The sequence below is a fragment of the Rattus rattus genome, chromosome 2 (genome assembly GCF_011064425.1).
Source record: "Rattus rattus isolate New Zealand chromosome 2, Rrattus_CSIRO_v1, whole genome shotgun sequence".
Taxonomy (NCBI): Eukaryota; Metazoa; Chordata; class Mammalia; order Rodentia; family Muridae; genus Rattus; species Rattus rattus.
The window spans coordinates 150453617-150477849 of record NC_046155.1 but is presented as its reverse complement, the minus strand read 5'-3'; the positions used below and the strand labels follow the sequence as shown (position 1 = coordinate 150477849).

At 48.2% G+C, this 24233-nt stretch overlaps 1 protein-coding gene across 3 annotated transcripts in view; it reads left to right on the top strand.

Moving 5' to 3' along the window:
• Nav2 (neuron navigator 2) overlaps positions 1-24233 on the top strand; it is a 368060-nt gene that overhangs the window by 123489 nt on the left and 220338 nt on the right. For all 3 annotated transcript variants that reach the window (XM_032893546.1, XM_032893545.1, XM_032893544.1), the window contains exon 3: positions 8438-8490. In XM_032893546.1, coding sequence (XP_032749437.1) covers positions 8438-8490 — 53 coding nt within the window. The remainder of the gene's footprint in view (positions 1-8437; positions 8491-24233) is intronic.

The window sequence follows — 24233 nt, the reverse complement described above, 5'->3', positions numbered from 1 at the left end:
TCCTTAATCACTCTCCACCTTGGTTTACTCTATTTGAAGATTTATTTTACTAGTTGTGTGTGTGTGTGTGTGTGTGTGTGTGTGTGTGTGTGTGTGTGTGTGCACATTTACACATGTGAACGAAATGCGCCCTGAGGCCAGAAGAGGGCGCTGGAGTTGTAAGCAGTTGTAAGCCAGCTGAAATGGAACTGGGAACCAAACTCAGGTCTTCTGCAAGAATAGCAAGTATTCTTGACCACGGAGCCATGTCTCCTGCCTCATCCATCTCTATTTTTGAGACAGGGTCCTCTCATTGATTCCTGGCCAATGAGCTTCAGGGATCCACCTGTGCTCTCCCGTGCTGGGGCCGTAGGCCTGCACGGCTGCACCTTGCTTTCTACATGGGTCCTGGAGACCTGAGCGCAGGTCCTTAGGTTTGCACAGCAAATGCTTTACTGATGGAGCCCTCTCCCCAGCTGTTTTTCTGACTTGAAAGTGGGTCATCTACCCTTGTTTTCTTTATGGCAGCCTCATGAAAGGAAAGTTGGAGATCAAAATAAGAGTTATGTGAAGTTGATGTGCTCCAGGATAGCACTCAGTAGCAGCTGTCTGGAACAGTAGGCAAAGGAAGATGATGTCGAGTGTCAGAGCCGATTAATCATGCCTGCCACGGACTCAGAAGAGGCTCGTGGTAGGATGTGTACTGTCGGTTTGCTGAGCACAGCTACGAAAATGGGGGATAAGCTTTATCATGGCTCGGGAGCGTAGGATGCTTCCCTGAGTCTATTCAGACGAATGGCTCATTCAGAACTAAACTGCTGCTCTGTTTCTGGAGGCTAAGGTCAGTAACTGTGGAGTTTCTCGAATGCTGGGGTTTACATGTGTTTTGGATTTCGGATTTGGGGGCTTTGATATATTTCCATATGCATGTGATATGTTGGGAATGTTTTTAAGCCCAAGCGAGCAATCTTAAGTTTCATAGGCGCTTTGTATATATGCATAGCTTGAAGATAGCTTTATTCGATGTTTTAGATAATTTTGGACGTGAAACAAAAGTCTAATCATGTGGAACGTTCTACATGCTGGCACATCAGGTGGATGCTCAGAAAGTTCCAGACTTTGGAGCAGTTTGGATTTCAGCTTCTCAGATGAAGGATGTTCACGATGTAACTGCAGACTTTGGGACACCTCTGGCTCCAGAGGATCGTAGCTCTGTCTAGGGACTTCTCAGAGAAGATCGGGGGCTTGCGCAATGGTGTTTCCCCGACAGCTCCGTCCCTGGGCACACTTCTGAGCTCTGTGCATGCATAGGGATCCAGAAGGTGGAAACTGGGCAGGAAGCACATTTTCCCCAGTGTTGCTGAGATAAAACGCTCGACAAAGTCTACTGAAAGGAGAAAGAAGTTATTTTTGGCTTACAGTTGCAGAAAGATACAGTTCATCGTGTCAAGGAAGGTGTGGTGGAGGGAGCAGGAGGCTGGCTACTCACATTGTATCCACACTTGGAGAGAGAAAGGGAGAACAAAAAGTGGTCTTGGACTGTAAAGCTCAGGTCTCTCCCACCTACCCAGCTCCTCCAACAAGGCTCCACCTCCTAAAGGTTCTGTAGCCTTGCCCAACAAATTACCAGCTGGCGACCAAGGGCCCACACACATGAGCTTGTCAGGGAACTTTCTGTGTTTCATTTTGTATGTTGAGACAGGGTCTTCCTGTGTAGCACTAGCTGGTTTGGAACTCACTATGTAGACTAGGCTGCCATGAAACTCACCAAAATACCTCTGCCTCTCTCTCCAAGAGGCCATGATTAAAAGCGTGCCATCATAGGCTAGCATTTCAAATGTAAACCGCTCCGCTATCCAGTGGTATTTCTCCCGACAGGAGAGGAGCACGACTTTCTGATCTCAGTGTGGATTCCTCCTCTTGAATTCTGAGTTCAGTGGTCCCTTCTCTATGTGCTCACTATGAGAAAATATGTGTGGATATCCATGGGTGTATATATATACCTGCATGGGAGTTTTCTAGAATTAAGGCACTACTGAACACGCTTGCAATGTGCTGGACTCCAGTGGCTACCCTTGGACTGGTGTGTTCCTATTCACGCTCTGGAGTCCAGCTCTTTCTGATACTTCTGGCTACCCAGGCACGGCTAGAGGCACTGCCATCATTCTGCCTACTGTGGTCTTGGGCTTTGCCTTCTCTAGATCTGAATCTAAGTTTTTTTTTTCTGGCTGGTAACCCAGAATTTTGCCTGGATTCAGCACATACTGAGGTTCAAGAAAAGCTGAGAGGACTAGGGGAGGAATTCTACTCCCTGCAAGTGTGGTGTGCTAGAAGAGGTGACAACAGTGAGTAAGGGTCTCTCTTATACCATTCATGAAGGCTTTGTCCTCCAGGCTAAGTCATCCCACATTGGCCCTACTTCTACATACAACCACACTGGGGATTAAGTTTCCGCCTGTGGACTCGGTGATCTCAGGGATCCGTGGTTCACATGTGGTCCTTCTTTCATTCAACAGAATCTCTCTTCAGTGTTTCTTAAGGACCAGTTCTGGCTGCCAGGGCTACAGAGAACAGTGAAATCTGGGGGTGTTGGAATGAACTGATGGCACAAGCAGATTATAACAGTGGACTAAAATGTATTGGACTCTACTGGTAATGAGTAGAATGTTCACAAATAAACACAGTGGTGAAGAGGGAGCTGGGCTATACACAAGAAAGCTGCTGCTGCTGCTGTTGATGATGATGATGATGATGATGAAGATGGTGGTGGTGATGGTGGTGGTGGTGATGATGATGAAGAAGATGGTGGTGGTGATGATGATGATGATGAACACTGCTGCATCTTCCCGGTGAGGTCCACACTGAGGACCATATCTAGAGAAGACTTGGGGAGGGCAGGGCTAGGATCTCTCTGGTCCATAGCACCTAGGTTTTCTCTCGTGTGGAGCATGCATACAGGATGTGTGCAAGAGGAACCCTAACGGCTATGGGGGTGGGGAGTTACCAGCTCACATCATGACCACGTGATCCAGAACCCAGTCCCAGGGTAAAGGGCAGATGGGAGCCGTGGCCCTCTGAGATGGTACGCTGGAATTAACATGACCTTACTTCAGCTGTGTTTCGGTTTGGGATGGAACCCATGAAACTAGTCACAAGAAATCACAGACAAACAATAACTGGGGAGCATCCTGCTAAAAAAAAAAAAAAGAAAAAAAAAGAAAGAAAGAAAAAGAAAGAAAGAAATTGAAACAAAACCGCCCTGTGTTTCCCTAAAGCATCAGCACCTTAAAAGACGAAGCGGAAAAACGATGCCAGGGTGGTGGAGGCTGAGGAGGGACGACAAGAAATGGGCTGTGTGGTCTCTGCCTGCAGCCTCCGAAGGCGGGTAAAATGCTCTCTCAGACATTTTTTGAGTTAGTTGACAAAATTGGAGCGCTGGCATTGGATCAACACTACATTTTCTGAGTTTTGTAATTATACCGTGGAAGACGATATCCGTGTCCTTTAGCAAATCCGTAGTGAAGTACAAGCAGCTCAGGATGTCATCTGCATCGCTCACGCTAACGTGATTCAAGCCAGGTGTGTGAGCACTCTCATGGAGTGCCAGCGAGGCCAGGGTGTGGAGATCGACTGAGCCCAGAAGCTCAAGACCACCTAAGCAGTGCAGCGAGACTCTGTCAAAAATAATAATGTGGAGTAAGAGTCAGTGTGTGTGTGTGTGTGTGTGTGTGTGTGTCTGTGTGTGTGTCTGTGCGTGTGTGTGTGTGTCTGTGTGTGTGTGTGTGTGTGTGTGTGTGTGTGTGTGTGTGTGTGTCTGTGTGTGTGTGTGTGTCTGTGTGTCTGTGTGTGTGTGTCTGTGTGTGTGTGTGTCTGTGTGTGTGTGTGTGTGTGTGTGTGTGTGTGTGTGTGTGTGTGTGTGTGTGTGTGTGTGTGTGTGTGTGTGTGTGTGTGTGTGTGTGTGTGTGTGTGTGTGTGTGTGTGTTCCTGGTAAGGGGCAGATGGGAGGGAGTGAGAAAATGGACCTCAATTTAGAAGAGGGGAGAGGTAGCAATAGGCAGACAGGAGTGTCAGGTGGTGGCGGTGCAGGCCTTTAATTCCAGCGTTCAGGAGGCAGAGGCAGGCAGGAATCTCCACATTCCAGGCCAGCTCAGTCTACAGAGGAGCCCTTGAGGAAAGGCCGAGGGTGGAGACACAGGGTCCATAGGGCAGCATCAAGCAGGAGCCCTGAGTACAGCATAAAGCATGTTGAGTGTCAACCCGAGAATCAGACTTTTACTCAGTCTTCGTCTACCCCAGGCAACCCCCTCCACACCCCACTGGGAATACTGGGCTGTCTATGACCCCTGCTTCCCCAGGCTGCCTTCTGTACAGTGGGTAGAAAGTGCTGCTGGTGGTGTTTTGATGGCAAAGGGCTTGGTTTCTGGGCTTAGACCCTTGCTGGCGTGAGTATCTTGAGTCTGTCTGTCACACGCCATGCTGGAGCACTGGGAATGGCCAGGAAATCTGTGAGATTTCCGTCAGAGGCTCAAAGGCTCTCATCCCTGTCTCAGATGCCCCATGACCCAGTACTTTGTCCCAAGTGGCTTCAGTCCTGGATCCCTGACTAAGGGTATGAAGGGATGAAGAAAGGACAGATGTGCAGAGAGAAGCAGCCTGGTTGGGGGTTTGCACTCTGATGGAGGACACCTAGTCCCACTGCTAACCCCAAACCTCAGCCTGTTTATTGGGTATAGCACAGGGGGAGGAGTTAACTCGCTGGGACAGACAGTGTCCGTATGTGAACCATCTCAGGCTGTAGATGTTTCAGAGAATCACAGTAGCCAATCGTTCATAAACACACTGGGAGGAAAGATTTTCTATCCCTCTTGACCTTCCCTTGGGTGAGGCTTTGCTACTCCTCCACAGGAGGAATAACTCTCCTCCCTTCTCTTCTTCCCTCCCCTCCCCTCCCCTCCTCTTCCTTCCCTCTTCCCCTCCTCTCCCCCTCCTCTTCCCACCCCTCCCCTCCACTCCCCTCCTTAACCCTCCCCTCCCCTCCCCAGCTCTCCCCTTCCCTCCCCAAACCTCCCCCTCCTCCCTCCACTCCCTTCCTCTCCCTTCCCCCGCCCCCCCCCCCCGGCATTGGAGTCCCTTACATGGCTGTCCTCCAGACTGCTCACTCTGAGTTTCCTCTGCTCCCTCTACCCTGGAAGTTCAAGACAATATAAAGGACAATGCCCCTTCTGACAATGACTTGCTGTTTTGTGGCTCTGTGTAAGCCATGGGACTCCTTCCATATCCCCTGGACTGTCAGTAGCCAGGGGGGTTAAGGCCACACGTTCACAGGCTGTTAAGATGTGCTGTGTGCTTTGAAAGGCAGAGTTTGCTGTCACTGCCATTACTAAAGGTGGACGGTGACACTTTCCAATAAGTAACTTGTGTGCAGGTAAGTTACTGCATTAGTGGGTTTGAGAATGTCTTGAACACCCTAGGATAGATAATTTACTGTAGGTTCTTAGAGGTGCTCATTTAATCATGGCTGAGCGGACAAATATTTATCGAATGCCTCTTTGATTATATGATTTGTGGCTCCAACCAGAGACACCACCTCCCCACCCCCCCAGTCCTGCACACTCTAAGTTAATGTGTTTGGCTCTAAAGGTCCAACAGAACAACTGCTAAGTATTTATGACAACCATAGAAAGATTTAGGGATTTAAATAAAGAAGTACTTAAATTATATAAAAATAGAAACTATATGGCCCAAGACTTCACCGTGCTCTTTTAAGAATTCCAGTTTGGATTAGCCGTCTGACGTACATCTCGGCGTGGACTCTCCGAGTGCCGCTAAGTAGGCTGCACCCTGTGGGTTTATTTTCGCCGTTCTGAGTGGCAGTATTAGGCCATAGGAGCTGAGATGTTTGAAATCACAGATGGCATGAGTGCATTCATGTGACAGACTGCCAGCGAGAATTAGAGGAGCCATCAGAGCAAAGTCTTTCATTTCAGTCTGGCAGGATCCTTCGCACTCCCAAGTGACTCTTGGGCATCCCAGCCCCCCATCCTGCTCTGCCGTGAGGAGCCAGCAGCATGGTTCCTGATCAGGACCCAGGGACGTAGACACTGATCGGGTGCACCTATCCGGACAGTGATTCACGACTCAGGTTCTGCCGACGTGCAGTGGAGATCCCTTTGCTGATGATTCTCCAGGCCCACACACTGACTCCGGCATCCGAGAGCCCGTGGCCAGCCTCTGAGCTTGTCATAGTTCCCCACGTGTGAGGGACTGCCGTCTGTTGGGGGTACTCGGCTATTTTCCTGTCTTCGGTGTGCCCATCTGTATTTACTAGCGAAAGGACAGCTGCCTCAAGATCGGCAGCAGAGGCTGGTTTCCTTGAGATGTTCCGAATACTCGTTTCTTCATTCCACTTGACAAATATTTATTGAATGACTACTATGCTAGGCACGGGCCTAGCTCTGGGGTCACAACAGGAAACAAGGCAGGTGGAAATCTCTGCTCTTGTGGGGTTTGTATGACAGCAATCTGTTCTGAATACTTGTATTTTCTTGTGAACTGAGGAACAAATGTCATTCCACTCATTGAGCTGTCCGTCCCTTTCTCCCTTCCCCCACTCATAATTGAACCCATGGCCTTATACATGCTAAGTCCTCTACCACTAAGCTATATTCCCCAGCCAACTAAGTACTGTTAATCTCCTATTTTTGATATTCATTTGGTCTTAAAGCTTTCAGAAACTCCTTTCTCTGTGTCCCTGACGTTAAGCAAGGCTGAAAATCTTCAACTTCATCTCTGAAGATCGAGAGTCCCCTGGTGGGTCACCACCCTGCACATCTAATCATTTTGGCATGCACGAATCAAGCAAATCTGTATTAACCAAACTGGCTCGGGGACCCCCTAGCTTGCTTTCCGTCTCTCAAGATAGAACACAAGAGAAAACATAAATGTAATCTGAGCTGATGGAGGGCTAGCATTCTGAAGTCCTAAAAGACCTGGGTACTCTGATGCCGTTTTCCTTTCTAGATGGTTTTTGATATCTTTCGTCTCTGTGCAAGTTATAGCCATTATAGTCATAATAGTCTGATGAGAAATTTGAGGGAGTAGGGGAGGAATTAGATTTTGCAGACAGTTTTGAGCTCTGGGACAATGTGAGATGTAACCTTGGCGTGTCTGCCGACTCTCAAAGCCTGTGTTGGGGAGACGAGAACAGGGGATATTCCATATGAATGAAATCAGTAGGATGAGGTCAGACCAGCACAAAAGTGCTGGAGAGCAGAGACCCCAGTAACATAGGGGGCTTAGGAAACAGGAATAGGGGCTTATTCCTTAATATGAAGCCCTAGCCGAGTTTCCGAGCCTACCCCACATGCCATCAAGATCATGACTATATCAAGACTCTATCATTGATAATGATACGGAAAGCACCTACTGTGCACCAGGCACTGTGACATTTTACCAGTATCTTCGCCGTCACAGTTTCATCATTCCTCTTGAAGGAGGTGATGTCAGCTTCCTTATACAGAGGAGGGATCTATGGCCTAGAGAGGTTGAGCAGCATAGCATAGAGCTGATGCAAACAGGCAGCGTCTGTAGATTTCTGCTGCTGCTTCCACTGGTCCCCTCCCTCCCCCAATCCCCCCGGTTGTATTTTCCTAGGAATTCCTGCTTCCATGTGGTAAATGGTCTTCACCATAGGCAGCTTCCCTCCTCATCAGTATTTGATTCTTGTTCATTCAGTGCACCCCTTTCTTTTACGTTTCCCACAGCGAGGTGCCACTTCAAGCATGTGTGCACCCTGATCTTGCATCTGCTACCTGGTCTTGGTCAAGGTGTTTTGGGGTCTGACTCTCCATCTCCATATTTGCCTCCACCGCATGAAGTCAGGGCACCCAAGGGCAATACTAGTACTTTTTTTTTTTTTTTGGTTCTTTTTTTTCGGAGCTGGGGACCGAACCCAGGGCCTTGCGCTTCCTAGGCAAGCGCTCTACCGCTGAGCTAAATCCCCAACCCCAATACTAGTACTTCTGGTTACAGCCACTTTGAGCAGCTTTCATTGGCTTCTGTCCCCACCTGCTGAGTCAGAAGTGGGCCAGTCCTCTCAGAACCACCCTGTCTTTGTAGAGAGGCTGCAGTTCAGTTTGTCTCTGGAGCCTGCCATGCAATCGCAGCTCACTGTTTCCCAGGTCAGACATTGCCACCATGTCCCCGTCAAGGCGAGATGACTGTCAGTGCAGTTGTCTCTACTTGAAGTGATGATGACCTTGCCCCAGCTGTCCCTGGAGGAGGGCAGTCCGATGAGTAAGTCCCGAAGCTTGCTAGATGCGGCTCAGCATTTCACACAGCCTTGCTCAGACGGACCAGTGTGGGCCTTAGGACTTGGCTGGACGCGTGTGTCCGGCAGTCAGTCCCGAAACTGTCTTTCTGCTATTTGTTTTTTGCTAACTCGTGTCTCCTTTTACAGCAAATGACAAGATTGAAGACATCAATGGCTGTCCAAAGAACAGGTCGCAAATGGTAAGTAGGTCTGTGGGTAGTGTTTGTGTTAAGGTTAGCAGGCCATGGTCTCCCAAAGATCTGAGCAGCTTGAAAAACACTCACACCAGAAGCTGCTCCATGGGGCTACCGCCCCAACAGCCGTCCCCAAGTAGCTGTGCTTTCTGCTTCCGACACACTTGTTGGCATCCACTAAGAAATGGTTGTGACGTCTGCACAGTCAGGATGCAAAAATAAAAGTCTTTTTTTGTTAAAAGAAAGTCGTATGGAATAGGTATAGACACATACACGCTTAGAACATGGACTCCATGGCCTCAAGATCTGCGCTCATTTCTGCCTGTGTGGGGGGCAGAGGCCCTGGTGGGAAGATGGGATCTCACAGATGGGGGTGGGACATGCGGTCTGGCCTGCAAAGGGGAGAAGAGGGACATAAGTTGGCACTGTGGTGGTGGTCTGATGGTAGCTTCTTCTAAACTCTGCACAGCAACCATGATGAGTGATATCCTGCCGAGTGTGTTGTATTTAAGCCTTTAAAATACAAAAGTTAATCTTTAAGTCTGTTCTTTCCTCGTGTTCCCTATTCCTTGGATTCATTTTGATCGCTGTGTCGGGGTAGACGGGGCCTGTGTTGCCAGAGCCCTTAGTGCTTCACTCAGAAAGTACCAATTGTCAGAGTCGGGTAGGATGTCCAAAACCTGGACATGGATCTGCTTCAGAAATCTAAAGAAGGGCACAAAATACTTTTCCGTCCCCACGGGACTCCCCACCGTTTGACAGGTGCCACGGATTCCAGAGTGCCTGGCATTTCTCGAACTCTTTAATGTTCTGACTTGCTTGTATTCTGAAGAGTTGGACAGAGGTAGCCTTTTTAGACAGCTTTTTGAAACGCACGAAACCTATTTTTATTATAAAGAGGTAAGTGCGTGTGTGTAAAGTCTCATTTTTCTCCTTTCCATCCTGAAAGAAGTTTCTTCTTCTCTTTGGTGAGACCCCTAGAGGCCTTGCTCTTTTTGTTTGCTCCATAGACCAACTATTCCTTGTGTAGGAAAATCCCCAGCCAGGACTCTGAGAACTGCTCTGACCCTCGGGAAGGATTGGCTGCTATTTTTACTAGTGCTACTGCAGCTGTCTAGTGTATTAATAATTGAAAATTTTTGGACGATGGAAGACTTAATTTCAGTGCAAGCATTTTACATACGCAAGGCCATCTTCATGTGAAAGAGAGGCGTTCCTTCCTTCTCTCTAGGACAGACATCAGTGCATTTGTCCTAGCCTGGTGTCAATGCGTGTAGAGCTGACATTTGAAGGTAGGCAGCCTTCTGTTTTATTTGGTCCAAGTGTATGCTCTGCACTGTTTGCTGAAGATGCTGCTGGTTGTTATTAAAATCTACCCTCGAGCTTATGAAATGCTACCACCTCAGACTCTTCTGGGCAAGTTTATTTTTATCTGCAAATGTGTTTGCTATAAATACTATCGCAAGAGCAAAGCAAGGCAATCCTGTGGCTACCCCACAGCTTAGCTACGTTAGTACCGAGGAGGAGGAGGAGGGCAGTGTGGGGGGTTTTCTTTTTTAGAACGGCAGTATAAAATCCTATAATTGCCTGTGATAATTGGTTCCAGTCTGGGATGGGGAGGCAGGCAGTCTTATGGCAAACCTAGCAGAGGAGGGTTCAGCAGAGATAACGTGAGTCTAAGGAGACGAGGAATGTCTCTGATGGCCATTCTATCCTGTGGGAGATGAGGCGAGGATGGCGATGTGTTCACCAAGGATATTGTACCGTAAGAGAGTGACAACTGCACGCTGCACGCGGCAGTGCCACCAGCTCATATAGAAAGTGGGGTTTGCTTTGACCGACTGAATATGTGTGCCTATACACACGTGCATGCATGTATGTGCATGTAAACACCCACAGAGTGAAACAGTGTCTGTGCTCCAGTCAGAGTGCAGTTCGAAAGTGTGCCGGCCAGCATCTGTAGCCTCCTAAGAAATTAATCTCCATGTTGGGCTCCATTTAGGGTGATCAGTGATGACCCTTTGCTGCTGTTTGAAGGAGAGCATCGTTTTGGTAAAGGGAAGATGACACACGGTGAGATATTCTACAGGGTGGGTGAGCGAAATCTAGAAAAGGAGTATCTACCAAGAGCCTTTAGTAATTCGACGGAAGAAAAGCGTCTGTTGCAAGCAAAGGGGCTGATTCACCAGGTGGTCGGTGAGCGCCACAGGAGGAATAAGCACTTAAAGCAGGGCACCGTTTCCTCCACCCCCAGTGCCCTGCCCACTGGCTGGCCAGGAGCTCTAGTTTCTCCTTTAACCACACCAGATCCCACTTGGAGTCCCACTCTCTTTTTAAAGCACGGAGAAGTAAGAACAGACACTGGAAAATGGGCTGGAATTCCAGGGGGAGTGCCATGGGGCACGAGAGACATGACATTGCATCCTATTGGCCTGCCAGTCAGCAAACAGTCACAGAATGTCTTCTGGTGCCAAGCCCTGAGCTAGGCGAGGGGAATAGCAAGCAGCAAGAAATGCTCACTCCCCACAGGACAGTCAGGTACATGTGTGAGCAGGAGACCAGGGGAGAGGTAGAATGCTAGGACTCCAGAGCCCATCCTATCCCCAGAAAGACCATTTCTGAGGCACGGATCTTAGAAGGCTGCAGTTGAAGGAGGCCTCTTCTGGCTGCCCTGAAATGTTTGCCCTCACCCTTTTGTTCCCATGGTGAAAGGCAGGGCTTGGAAGAGCCCAAGGTATGGCAGAACTCATAGACATGGAGGAGTGTTTAGACCCGGGATAAGCCTGCTTCTTTTTCTATCCCCTAGATTGCTGCTTCTGGGGTCAGTCCCAGAGTAAAACTTTCTGAAGGAAAAGATCCAAGGCTGTCAGCTTTGATGGCAGTTCAGTCATGGGGTCTAGGAACAGCAAACCCTACCCAGCTGTTAAGGACCGTTGCTTTCTCCTGTCAGCATTAACATGTACCTGGATGGTGTTTGGTTTTAAGTCCTTCTGCGCCGGGATAGTCAGTCCTTCTGATCGGCTGTGGTTGGTGTGGCACTGCCCTTTGCAGGTAGAAACCTAAGGGGCAGGTCGTTCAGTACTGTCCCCAAGACTCCAGCCTCATGCCCATTTTCTAGCATCTGTGACCCTTGGTGTCCAGCTCTTCAGAAAACAAACTTGATAGTGTTGATAAAAATGAAGGCTTTACGTATCCAGAGCAAGCCTGACCTCATCTCTTGTTTTCTTTTCTTTTTTTTTTTTTTTTTAATTAACTTGAGTATTTCTTATTTACATTTCGAACGTTATTCCCTTTCCCGGTTTCCGGGAAAACATCCCCCTAACCCCTCCCCCTCCCCCTCAATATAGGTGTTCCTATCCTCCTCCCATTACCGCCCTCCCCCCAACAATCACTCGGGGTTCAGTCTTGGCAGGACCAAGGGCTTCCCCTTCCACTGGTGCTCTTACTAGGCCATTCATTGCTACCTATGAGGTTGGAGCCCAGGGTCAGTCCATGTATAGTCTTTGGGTAGTGGCTTAGTCCCTGGAAGCTATGGTTGGTTGGCATTGTTGTTCATATGGGATCTCGAACCCCTTCAAGCTCTTTCAGTCCTTTCTCATCTTGTTCTTAGGATGTCTGTTTAGCCTATTTCTCTCTGACTTTGAATCTTTTAGGGTCAAATCCTTGGACCTAGAGCTCGAGAAGTATCGTTCCCCACCCCTCCCCATTCCCTACCCTCCTACCACAAACATATCCCACTGACCCTTTGGTAAGTTTGTGTGTGCGTCAAAGCTGGTAGAAATATTTTGTCTGTGTGATGTTGCCCTGGCAACCAAGGGGTCATCTCTTTGGTTTTCAAATGATTTTGTTCAGCAGAATTGAGTGTTAGTTTGGAAGGGAAAACATTGCTTGGAGCTCAGCCAGAGGGCGCTGAGCGGCCACTGGGTCTCTCCTTGTCACCTAGAACTCAATGCCCCATGAGACCTCAAAGGCTTTGTTCCCTGTAGAGAGCCTTGGACTAGCCAGTGGCAGGCAGTGGTTTTCTCTTTTAATCATTATTTTAAGCAACTTGGCTTTCTGTCGTCCTTTACGGGAGGCATAGAGCTGGCCCTCTTAGAAAGGGAACTCAGACCTGCTATTCCCTTCAGCTAGGCCTCCATTCCAGCAGCCTACTGGTCTCTCTGGGAATCTTTTCTTTTCCTCTGGGACATCTAGACTGAAGGCTGCCTGGGTTTGCAAGCTCCTTGCTTCAGCTCTGAGGCCTGGAACTAATTGTTTAATCTTTGAAGCCTTGAGTTTCCTGTCCTATGAAGTGGGAATGATAATAACTCACATAAATTGCGTGTGTGTGTGTGTGTGTGCGTGTGTGCGTGTGTGTGTGTGTGTGTGTGTGTGTGTGTGTGTGTGTGTGAACTAATGCGGCAATGAAAACAGCAGTGATACTTTGTAGCTTGATTTTTGGCTACTTTGTGGGTTCCTCTTTCTTTCGCCTTCTCCACTCTTCTTCCACCATTTCAACCCCCTAACCTGGGTAGGAGAGAGAAAAGGGCAGAGGGGAAAGGGGCGTCTCTCATTAGACCACCTCCTGCTGATTAGGGGTGTCAGATTCCTTGGAGCAAGTTTAAACTTTGCCATCAGGATATCGAATTTCTTCTTTTCGTCTCTTCGCACACGACCGACTACTTGACAAACCACAACCGGCAGCGCCTAACCACCATCCGGCCCATCGGCCCCTTCTATTGGGGCCCGAGCACTTATATAGCCTCTGGAAAGTTCCCAGAGTCCCAACCGTCACACACTCGCATAGACTATCTGCAGCTGGCAACCCCACACCCCTGCTAGAGCACGAGGCAAATCATAGTCTCCTGCTGTGGGCAAACTGAAGCAGCCCCGTATCCTACACCTGGGATTAAAACAAAAACATATTCCCATAATATTTCTGTGTTTTTTTTTTAAAAAAAAAAACGGAAACCAGAATTCTAACTACAGTAGTTGATAATAATTAAAATGGCAAATACACTTAGGTGGACAGTGTTTGCTGCAGGTGCTGTTAGAGTGGTGGGTAAACACCCTTAGTCCACTCTTTACAGCCTTCAGGAGAGCTTGTTCCCTCCTTCCCCTTGCATCATTGGTGGTTTCCATGGTGATGATGCTGATGCTGATGCTGATGCCATCATTTAGTGGTTCATCTCTTTAAGGATGGAGAACACTTGAGAAATTAGAGGAAAACCGCCAATCTCTCCCTCTCTCAAGTGGTAACATCCCAGGTTTTGCATACAGGTTAGCAGATTGTTGCTCCCAGCTGTTGTCCAGTGTCCCTTAGGGCTCCAGAAACCTCAGGCTAACCCAACACCCCTCCCTTCTCAGAGCATTCCCCTGCTCCTGACCCTGCCCTGTAGAATATGCTAATAATATCCAGGTTCCCAAGTCATAGTCTGCACTTGAGTACAGACAAGGGGATGGCAGGACTTTATAAACTTCCAAGGGAAAAAGCCCCCACCACGGTGGTCTGTGCAGAGCCTCCATTCACAAGTCGTAAGGCTGAGCTTGCTGCTACCAGAGGAGTGGGCAGCTCAGGGCAGGCTTGCCCTGGCCAACCTTTCCCAGGGTCAGCACCTGGGGTGACACAGTGATGAAACCGAAAGAGGGGAAAGGCAGTACCAGGCCAAGGCAGTGGGTGCCTGCTCTGCCTCTCCTCCTCCACTCTGACTGGATCAGGGCTTCTTTTGCCTTCTGACTCCTGAGGCTGCGACGCTTATGCATCTTGAGGTCACCAGCTGTATCCTGGGGTATATTGCTGAAGCTCTGAGAGCCATGTCCTGTTACCATCCCTGCTTCAAAGCCCTGCTCTGTGTTTCCACAAGATGCTCTGTGTGCTGGGCGTGGTTACCGCTCAGTGTGGTTAGATCTGCAGGTGAGCGTCCAAGTAGACAAGCTGTCACAGAAGCACATCCAGCAGAGTGTCCAGCCTCATCCATCGGCCACCCCTGGACCAGTTCCTTTTTAACAGGGTGGCCCTGATAATCCGCTTAGTTTTAGAAATGACTTCCTTCTCTGGAAACGTGAGAGAGAGAAAGACCTCGCTGATCAACCATCAGATTTCCTGATGCCACGTGCCAGGAGCTCACTTTGTCGTGCGCAGTTCTCGGCACGGTTGCATTGGTCGCTTTCCTCCTTTCGATGACACATACCTGAGAAAAGCAACTAGGAAGGGGGACTTTTCTGACTTGCAGTTTGAAGGTCCAGGCCATCATGGTGGGGAAGGTGCAGAGGCAGGAGCTCCAGGCAGCCGCTCACGTTCCTGAGTTCAGGAAGCAGAGAGAGACGAATGCTAGCGCTCAACTCTCCACCTCCTTTTTATTCAGTCTGGGACCCCAGCTCATGTCACAGCACCACCCTGTCAAGGTGAGTCTTACATCATTCAAACCACTGTAGACGCTCCCACACAGAGATGCCCTTGTTTCCTTGGTGATGCTAAATCCCAGTAAGCTGACAATTATTAGGGTTCACCACCACTTTAAGATGGAGGAATGATCTTTCTTTTTTTTTTTTTTTTTTTTTTTTTTGGTTCTTTTTTTTCGGAGCTGGGGACCGAACCCAGGGCCTTGCGCTTCCTAGGCAAGCGCTCTACCACTGAGCTAAATCCCCAACCCCAGGAATGATCTTTCTAAATCTACATTTGCATAAGAAAACTAAGGATTGGGAACGGGTTATTCACCTAGGAGGAGGAAGCGTTTGGGGGTCTTCACTGACATAATGCAGGAGAAACACAATTTAAAAAAAAAAGTGCCTTCCTCCTCACTAGTCCTTGTGTATTGACCTTGGAGACTGGAGCATCTGGCTTTGCCAGGAGTTAGCAGGAAGGGAGGGGTCTGAGTGTTTCCCCGGGAAAGGCCTGAGGTAACCTATCACTGAGAGAGCACTCCCGTGCTGCCATGGGCAGGTGGCCCCTTAGCTGAGATGCCTCTGGGCGCCAGGTCGCTCAGCCTCATTCTCCACAGAGCCAGGAGAGGGACATCTGCAACCAGATCAAATTTCTAGGCGCAGTGACCGGGAACCCTAACAGCAGCTGCCAGCAAGTCGGCCGCATGCCTTAGGAGTGCCTGAGATCCTTGGGCAGCTGAGAAGCCTCGGCATTGAGGCTTCTGGGTCTATTTTTACGTGGCCCTAAGGGCACACAAATGTTACAGAACCAAGAAGGAATGAGGGAACGCTCAGAGGCCACTTGGAGTTTATAGCCAAATAGGAAGCAGCAGGAAGCACCCACGGCTTCCCACCCAGTGGCCACTCCACCATCCCGGTTGGGTTTGACCTTTATGTTTAAAGGTGATGGCGGTCTTCACTTCTGCCTCTCTTCCTCAGGCCTCTGGCTTATTTTATTTTATTTTTTTGTTAAGGTTCTTGTAGCTGTGAGCTATATGACTTGGGTGCTTGGAACTGAACTCAGGTCTATTGAAAACTACTAGTGGCTCTCCATTACTAGTGTCACTCTCAAGAATACACTAGAAGGGCCTTCAGGATCCTTTCACTGTCCCCATTAGCTCCGCTACTGGACACCTCAGGGTGTATGAGGAAGGATGCGTGAGTCCAGGTCTTACTCCTTGATACATATTGTTGCTGTTCTCGGGAGTTCAGGGAAATGTAGCACTGTTAATAAACCTCTTTCCTTGCCTTAATTCTTCCTGGACTGACCTAGAGGACTTGACTGGGAAATGCCACTTGCTAGGCCCCATGTCTAGTTTTCAGTGCTCTTTGGTTGTTGTTTGAAGTACGCGTGCTGAGGCGTCCCCTTTGAATGCTACCAGAGAGTAAATACCGAGATGCCAAGGATGACAAGCCAGTGTTCTGAGACGAGCCTCCTTCCGAGTGCTTCGGATGCTGTGGTTCATTTTAGTCTCCTGACAACAGGGATAAGATGTGTATTTTAAGGTTGGGGATTTATCTCAGTGGTAGAGTGCTTGCCTAGCAAGCGCAAGGCCCTGGGTTCGGTCCTCAGCTCCAGAAAAAAAATTGTGTATTTTACTCATTCTATTAAGTTTAATGAAGAATCAGGATGCTGGGCTCTGCAGGGTGGAGGGTCACGGTAGAGCATTCTTCCCTCCCTCCTCAGAGCTGTTGTTCCTAGTATTCTTCAACTGTTTTCATAAAGTAGTGTACAGGAAACCCAACGTGTGCCCACTGTGTGCTGAATATTATCATAGACAGACGCTCTGTATTAACTGACTTGGTCTCTGTATATGCTAGGGAGGCAGACATGATTAGTTCCGTTTCATAGTGAAGGAGACTGAGGCAGACAGCAGTTAAGGAACTTGTGTGAGGTCACCCAGCTCTGATGAATGGCACCCTGAGGCTCTTACGCTGAAAACCTGGCTCTAGCCAATGCCTTTATTATTATTATTATCAGTCACTGTATTTGGACAGTGGTCTAAGAAGGACAAGAGCTGTCTGCAACACTGAAGGGTGGAAATCACAGTGTCCTGCCATCCCTTACAGAGAGGCATAAACAGAGGCTCAGGGTGGGGAAGAGTCCGGGTGAAGAAAGACGAGCATGGACTGGAATGGGGCGTGTGACCTGGGCAGAGCCCAGTTCTCTCTGGGGCAGCTTCTCTGTTATTAAAGGGGGTTATGGAAGCTGTCCCTAGGCAAGCAATGAAGGGAGAGAGGAGTCAGTGAAACGGGCTCAAATCAAGTGTGCATCTGGTGGGCATTCTCACTGCATGCCACCCATGACTGTTGATCTGTGCATCAAGGAGTTTCCTCGTGGTCAGAAAGTAGGTGCCCAGTGAGTTTGAGTGAGTGAGGAACCCACATCTATGTGGCACCCTGATCTTCATGACTGGTGCACATGTTGTTTTGCAAGCGAAGAATTGTAACCTGGAATGGTTATCTGGGCCGGCCTGGGGTGGGCACAAGAATCCTTTCAGGGGCAGGAATAATAGAGCCTGGTGGGCACTATCCTGCCAGCTTTGGGGGCAGAGGAAGGGGCCAGGAGCCATGCAATGCAGGGGTGCTCAGAAAACGATCCTGCTGTAGATGCTGCTCAAATGGACCCAGCTCTGAAGCAGCGTGAATTTAGCTCTCTGAGGCCAACACAGGACTTCTGACCCATGTAAGTTCATGGTTGTTCAGAGCTGTTAAGTTTGTGACGATTGCTCATAGGAGCATCAGGGAACTGACACACTCTAGGATTCAAGCACAGCGGCTTACTGGATCGGAAGGGAAATTCTGCCCAGACCTTTGGTGTTACTTAATACTGGCCCCAGCTAGCCAGTTTCTTCCCTTCGGGGCCAACTTTCCTGGGAGGTGCCTCCACTGACTGCATGCATGAGGAAGGAGGTCTCCACGCCTGCACAGTCCAAGCAGGTCTACAGAGCAGCCATAGTCCGTTTCTCCTACATTCTCCTCCTACTACTCCCAACCCCAGCATCACAGGTACCCCAGACTCTTGGGCAGACATGAAACGCCATTCCATCTGAACCCCCCAGAGTCGATGATGACGGACACAGTGCTTCTGAAAATGTAAACCCAGGCGTGGGTCATGCTCCCCGACTCATGTATGTTTGTCTTGTAATTGACACAGTGGATAAGCCATTTTTATGAGAGACTGGTCATATTTTATGTGTTAGTAAATAAGGTCAAAGCCCTGTCATGGAAGTAGTGCGTCTTCCGTGTCTTTCCATTGGGCTAGCCAGGTTAACCGTGTTTAGCTCTTGTTTCTCAGAGGGAAGACTTAAACCATTAAGAGTTATCTGATCACTGGGGGATCCTCGGAGGCAGAGGCAAGGCTGTGTGTCAGAGTTTAGTAAGTGTAATTCTTTTAAGTACCTGAAGATGTTTTCTAGTCGTTCTAGGCCAAGGATTCTCCCAGTCTCTGTCTTCTCTTACAGTTTTACAGTTTCACTTGGTGGTGGTGGTAGTTGTTGTTGTTATTGTTATTGTTGTTGTTGTTGTTGTTGTTGTTGTTTGAGGCAAATGCTCATCATTTAGCCAGTCTGGTCTGGAACCCACAAGCCACCCTCCAGGCTCACACCATGTAGGTATATGAAAAGACACCAAAGTTAGCAAGCTATTTGGGTTTGGCAAAGCCTCTTAAGCAAGGTTTCCCAAACTTCAGTGAACTTGCTAAATGGAATATTCTAGGCCTGACGCTGCAGCTTTTAACCCCAGGGGTCCGGGAGGAGGGGGAGAGTTGAGCCACCTTTACAAACTCCCACGAGATACTCAAGCTGCCAGTCTCAGAGCCCACTTGCTCGGCGTTGTCTTAGAGTCAAGGGAAAATCCTCAGCTGGGCATAGAGGCGTATATGTGTCATCTCAGGACCTCAGAAGGCGGAGGCGGGAGGATTGCCGTGAGTCGGAAGCCAGACTAAAGAGCAAGTCTGTCTCAAAAAAATATTTTAAGAAAATGAAAATTCTTTGGGATGTACCTGCTCAAATATGCTCATAAGTGCAGTATCCATTCATCAAGGCGTTCAAAATGTATTTTTTTTTCTTTTTTCTTTTTTTCGGAGCTGGGACCGAACCCAGGGCCTTGCGCTTGCTAGGCAAGTGCTCTACCACTGAGCTAAATCCCCAACCCTTCAAAATGTTTTAAGCTGAGAGTATCTTCAAAAAGTCTGCTGAGGTCTAGCACAGTACCTATTCTGGCGCTCACTCAGGGCACATTTGAACAGTCCTTAAGGACATTATATGGTCTAAGCTGAGGGCGTCTGACTTGTACCTGTCTGGGCTGCATTCTCACGGAAGTGAATTTCCTACCAGTCCCAGTCCCTTCGTCTCTGGTACTCTTCATTTGCTCTGTGGATCTAGTCTGGGGTCCTAATGCATGTCTGTCTTGTAATTCACAAGACACTTGAGCAAGTTTTACATGCCGTTTGTTTTTCTTTTTTCTTTCATGCTTATTTATTTCTTTTTGTGGGGTGTGCATATATGTGTGTGTGTGTGTGTGTGTGTGTGTGTGTGTGTGTGTTTAACATGATGCATGTATGGACTCAGAGGACAAACTTTCAGAAGGCAGTTCTTTCCTTTCACTGGGTAGATTCCAGGAATCAAACTCAGGTCAGGGTTTCCAGGGCTGGCAGTAGTCACCTCTACCTGCTTATCCATCTGACTGGCTCCTGTACTGTATGATAGTAACAAGGTTTTGTAATAGAAATGGAAAGTTTTCTTCTCTTTTGGCTCGCTGTATCCCCTTCACCCCAGCCCCAGACGTGAGCGGCTTCACAGAAGTCTTATCCCTGGTAATTGGTAAATGCTCAGTGGGAATCTAAAGGGGGTACCTCTCACACCTCTGCCAGGCCTGAGGTGTCGGGAGTGGTCACTGGTAACTTGGTGCTCAGTGAGGCCGAGACACTCGGCGTATGCCAGGATGGTGGTGTGGGAGTGGGGTGGGTGTGCAGCATGCCTCAGACCTTCCTGAGCAGAATGAGAAACCCGATGATGATTTATAACCATTTGGATTATGGTTTGTATAAAAGCCATCTGGGCCCCGTGCTGGGGCCCACCTCCCTGCACATGTCCTCATGGAGTTCTTATGTTTGCCCCGCATCAAAGCGCAGCTTTCTGTATGTGTGGTTTTAAAAAATTTTTTTTAATTTTCTTTTTATATCTCCATGAAGCAGAACTTAGCGAGGGATGCCTGTTTGCACTTGAAGGTATGCAGCCCGTGTGTGTGTACACGAGGACTGCAAGCCCCTGTGCTCACTTGAGCAGAGGTGGAGGATGCTGGCCCGCAAGTCTCAGGGGCAGGGTCAGTAGTGCTTTAAACAACACAACAACAACAACCACCACCACAACAACAACAACAACAACAGAACCCTCCTGATGTTCTCAGTTAAGTGAGAATGATAAAAGTTGATTTTTCTGCTTTGGCAGAAAGATGATTGGATAACAATGAGTTAGCTCTTCCTGGCAAAAACTGGGCAGGCATGGCCTGAACGTGCAACTGCCACCATCCCTACCTACCTTAATTTTCTCTAGCACTGTGCTAGGCCAGCGTTCTGTACTGAGCTACAGCGCTCTCCGTGTCCTCTGGCACCCAGCCTCTCCTATTTCTTACCTGTTTTTCTCCTGGCACACATTCTGACTCTCCTATAGTCCTATATCCTTGCAAGTATTGCGAACACCTTAAGGAATCCTGTGCCTGGCCCTGTGGGCGTTTGAAAGATTCTTGTTTGGGAAGCGTTTTGATTTGTATGGGTTCATTTTCTTTTGCTGTGACAAAAGGCCTGAGTCACAACAGCTATGGGAAGAGAGGGCTTGGTGGGGAAGCCATGGCAACGGGGCAGGAGGCTCGCCTGACAGAGAGATCACATTTCATGCCCACACAGGAAGCAAAGAGAACAAGAAATGGGGCTAAGCTACAAAACCCCAAAGTCCACCCCTGTTGTTGTAAAATATAAAAATAAAATGGTAGAGTGGTCTTTTTACCCGCTAGGTCCTCACCACAGTGTCCCAAGATATCTGCTAGATATCTTGGCAGAAATACATCCCAGCTGCACACTTTCCTACACTCAAACCCTCACATAAAAGAACACACAACACAATAATCTTTGACCCAATTGGTAAGATATAATTGCCCACTTAAACATACAAAGCCCAGTACCATCCATCTCTTGAGAATATTAATAACAACCTGTAAATACACAGAGCAGAATCTTAACATCACCTGCCATCTTGTCCTGCCACGGCTTCTCCCCTCTCTCCCTCCTGTCTCCTCTCTAGTCCTAGTCTCCTCCTCTTCCTTCAAACTTCTCTCCTGCCCATCCTCTTCCTTCTCCAATGACAGGCCTCCTTCTATCCTCACCTGTACTTTACAAATTCAATGGAGAGGTGGTTGTGGTGAAGTCACCTGAGTTCTGAGTCCTTGACTAGGCAGCTGTCCTTGGGGCAGTGGAGTTAGCATCAAAATACAGTAACTTCAGGGCAAACCACAACACACCCCCAATGACATACCTCCTACAGTAAGGCTCCCCCTCCATAACCTCCCCATCAGCAACACTAACTGGGAGCCCAGTGTTCGTGTGCATGAGCCTGCTGTAGGACATTTCTCATTTAACTGCCACAAGGGCTAATGCATTTTTTTTCAGGGATTTAAAATGTTTCTGCTTTAGAAGGGTTAAAATACTGTGAATGAACTTGAGAGCCTTCTAGAAGGAAGCTACATTCCCCTGTGAAGTATCCTTTCAGGGTTCAGGTTGGATTTGGCCTGGGTGGGAGAGCCCTGCTGGCTGCTGCCTTCTCACATTGCTCAAGACACAGACAGAGAAAGTGACTCAGGGCCCAGCTTGGAGAAGCGCTTGCTGTTCGATTGCTCTGACCCTGCGTTTGCACAGGGAAGTGCAGTTTACAGAACACTTCTCTTCAACAGCCGCAGTTTAGAGAGACACACTCAGTGTCTGTCTCCCCATCTGGGAGGCAATAGCAGGATTATCTACCTCACTCAAAGGTTGTCAAGAGACGAGACAGCCCCTGATCGTGATGACCAGATGCTAACTCTGATCACTTCAAATCCTTCAACTCTGCCCACCATTCCATCTTTCTTAGAGTGGAGATTACCATTGGCTACATGCTTGAGGTGAGTTGACATTTTCTTCCGAATCGTTCTCTCAGATGAGAGAGTTCCCCATGCTGGAGTGGACGTAGTGACATTATGACAGCAACATAGAGTTGGATTGTGTAGCACAGCCAACCAAAATCTCATCTCTGTGTTACCTCCTCCTGGAGGAATCTAAAAGCAAGAGCCTCATCTTGGCTTGTGATGCAAGGTCATCAGGGTTCACCTGTGAGTGGAGTCTATGATGGGACAACTTGGAGAAGTGCCTTTCATGAGAAAGTGATTGCATAAGGAAAGTAGAAGTTCTTCTGTGTATGTGTGTATGTGTGTGTGCACGCATGTATGTGTGTATAGGTATGTGTGTGTGCACGCATGTATGTGTATGTGTGTGTGTGTGTGTGTGTGTGTGTGTGTGTACATATGGAAGTCAGGACCATCTTGGGTGTTATTCCTCTGGTGCTTTTGTGTATAGGGGCACAGGGAACATGTACTGGTGTGTGTGTGTGTGTGTGTGTGTGTGTGTGTGTGTGTCTGTGCGTGTGCATGTGCGTGCGCACGTGTGTATGTGTCTCTCTGTGTATATGTTGTACGTGTGGAGGCCAGGACTATCTTGGGTGCTGTTCTTCTGGTGCTCTCCACTTTGTTTTCGTACACAGTGTCTCTTATGATCTGAGGACATGGCCATCCCATGGTATGGTGAAGAAGAAGAAGGTTTTTATTGTCAAAATATGAGAACATCCAGAGGCATTTGGAAAAGTCTAGAGCAAAGAGGAAAAGAAGTAAACTGAACATGGCCTGCAGACTGGACATGGACATGAGCAGGGCTTTCTGAGAAATGGGAGAACATCAGGGAAGGAAACATCAGGGGAGGGAGAATAGAGAGAGATTACATACTGAGAGAGGGAGGAGAGAGAGAAAAGAGGGAGAGAGAGAGAGAGAGAGAGAGAGAGAGAGGAGAGAGAGTAGTGAGCACAGTAGGGTTATAAGGAGAATGGGTAGCTGGGAGGACATCCTGTGAGCTAGGGGAGTTTCAGGTAAGGGAGGCTTTGAGAAGGGCTAGGGTGCTAGCACGGACTTTGAAATGCGATACTGAGGGAGCAATGTGTCCCCCTTCCAGGTAAGGGGAATAACTCCTTTTGGTAGAAGGGAACCTGAGAAATTCTGGCTTTTATTCTGGTTACAAGAAATCTCCCTGTAGTCCAGGTTGTACTAATTTCTGGGTATTTGGACTGCCTTTTGGAGTTTGGAGAATTGGAGTTTCCTCTGGACCATAGAGCTGGCTGATGGGCACACCCCAGGGGTCCCTTGTCACTACCTCTTCAGTGCTCAGATTTCAAGGGCAAACCACACACAGCTCTGGGATCGAACTCAGGTCTTCATGCTTACAAAGCAAACCCTTTGGCAACTGAGCTATCTTCCCATCCCCTGATCTCTGTCTTTTTGTGTAACTCTCCTTATGTAAACTCTTTTGAGAAGGACTTTTGGGGAATCAGCTCTGATTTTCAGATTATCATTTGCTCCGTTTAGTTGGTGTACAGTAGACTGTTTTCATGATCATCCAGCAGTTAGTCCTAGTCTTTGGAGTGGACATGGGGCGTGATTGGGTGCTATCTTCTTAGTACATTGACAAGTAGGTTGACAACACAGGAAATGGTCAATATTCATATTTTTGGTTTTTTGACAAACGTTTTTAAGATAGTAAATGGATGTTTTCTTTGGTTCAACTGAATGTTTGCACAAAGGCATAAATAGAAACAGAGATTAGCGTTCTATGAGAAGCCAAGTGCTGTCACTGTTTCCGCACAGGTGCACTGGCGACCATGTAGCCTTGGGGACTTCATGGGTATCCTGCAATGCAGATCTCCCATGTCCAGTACATTTTCCTCACTCAGTGACCACCACATGTCTCTGACACGCCGGCTTTCCAGTAAGCAGAGTTAAGAACTATTTCAATTATTAATGCTATTTAAATTATCCTTGTTCTCACAGTTTCTGACCAAATGGCATGCAGCCTTACTCATAGTTTAGAAGTACTAGTCAGATCCAATTACTTGGTATGAGGTATCTTGCATATGACTTGCAAATTTCCCAACTATATACTGGGACTACCCATCAGCGATGGTATATAATTCAAATCTAACCCTTCAGCTTATGTGTGACTTCTGTTTGGCATCACAGTGGCCTGAGGTGTAGGATTATAAACATACAAAGATACA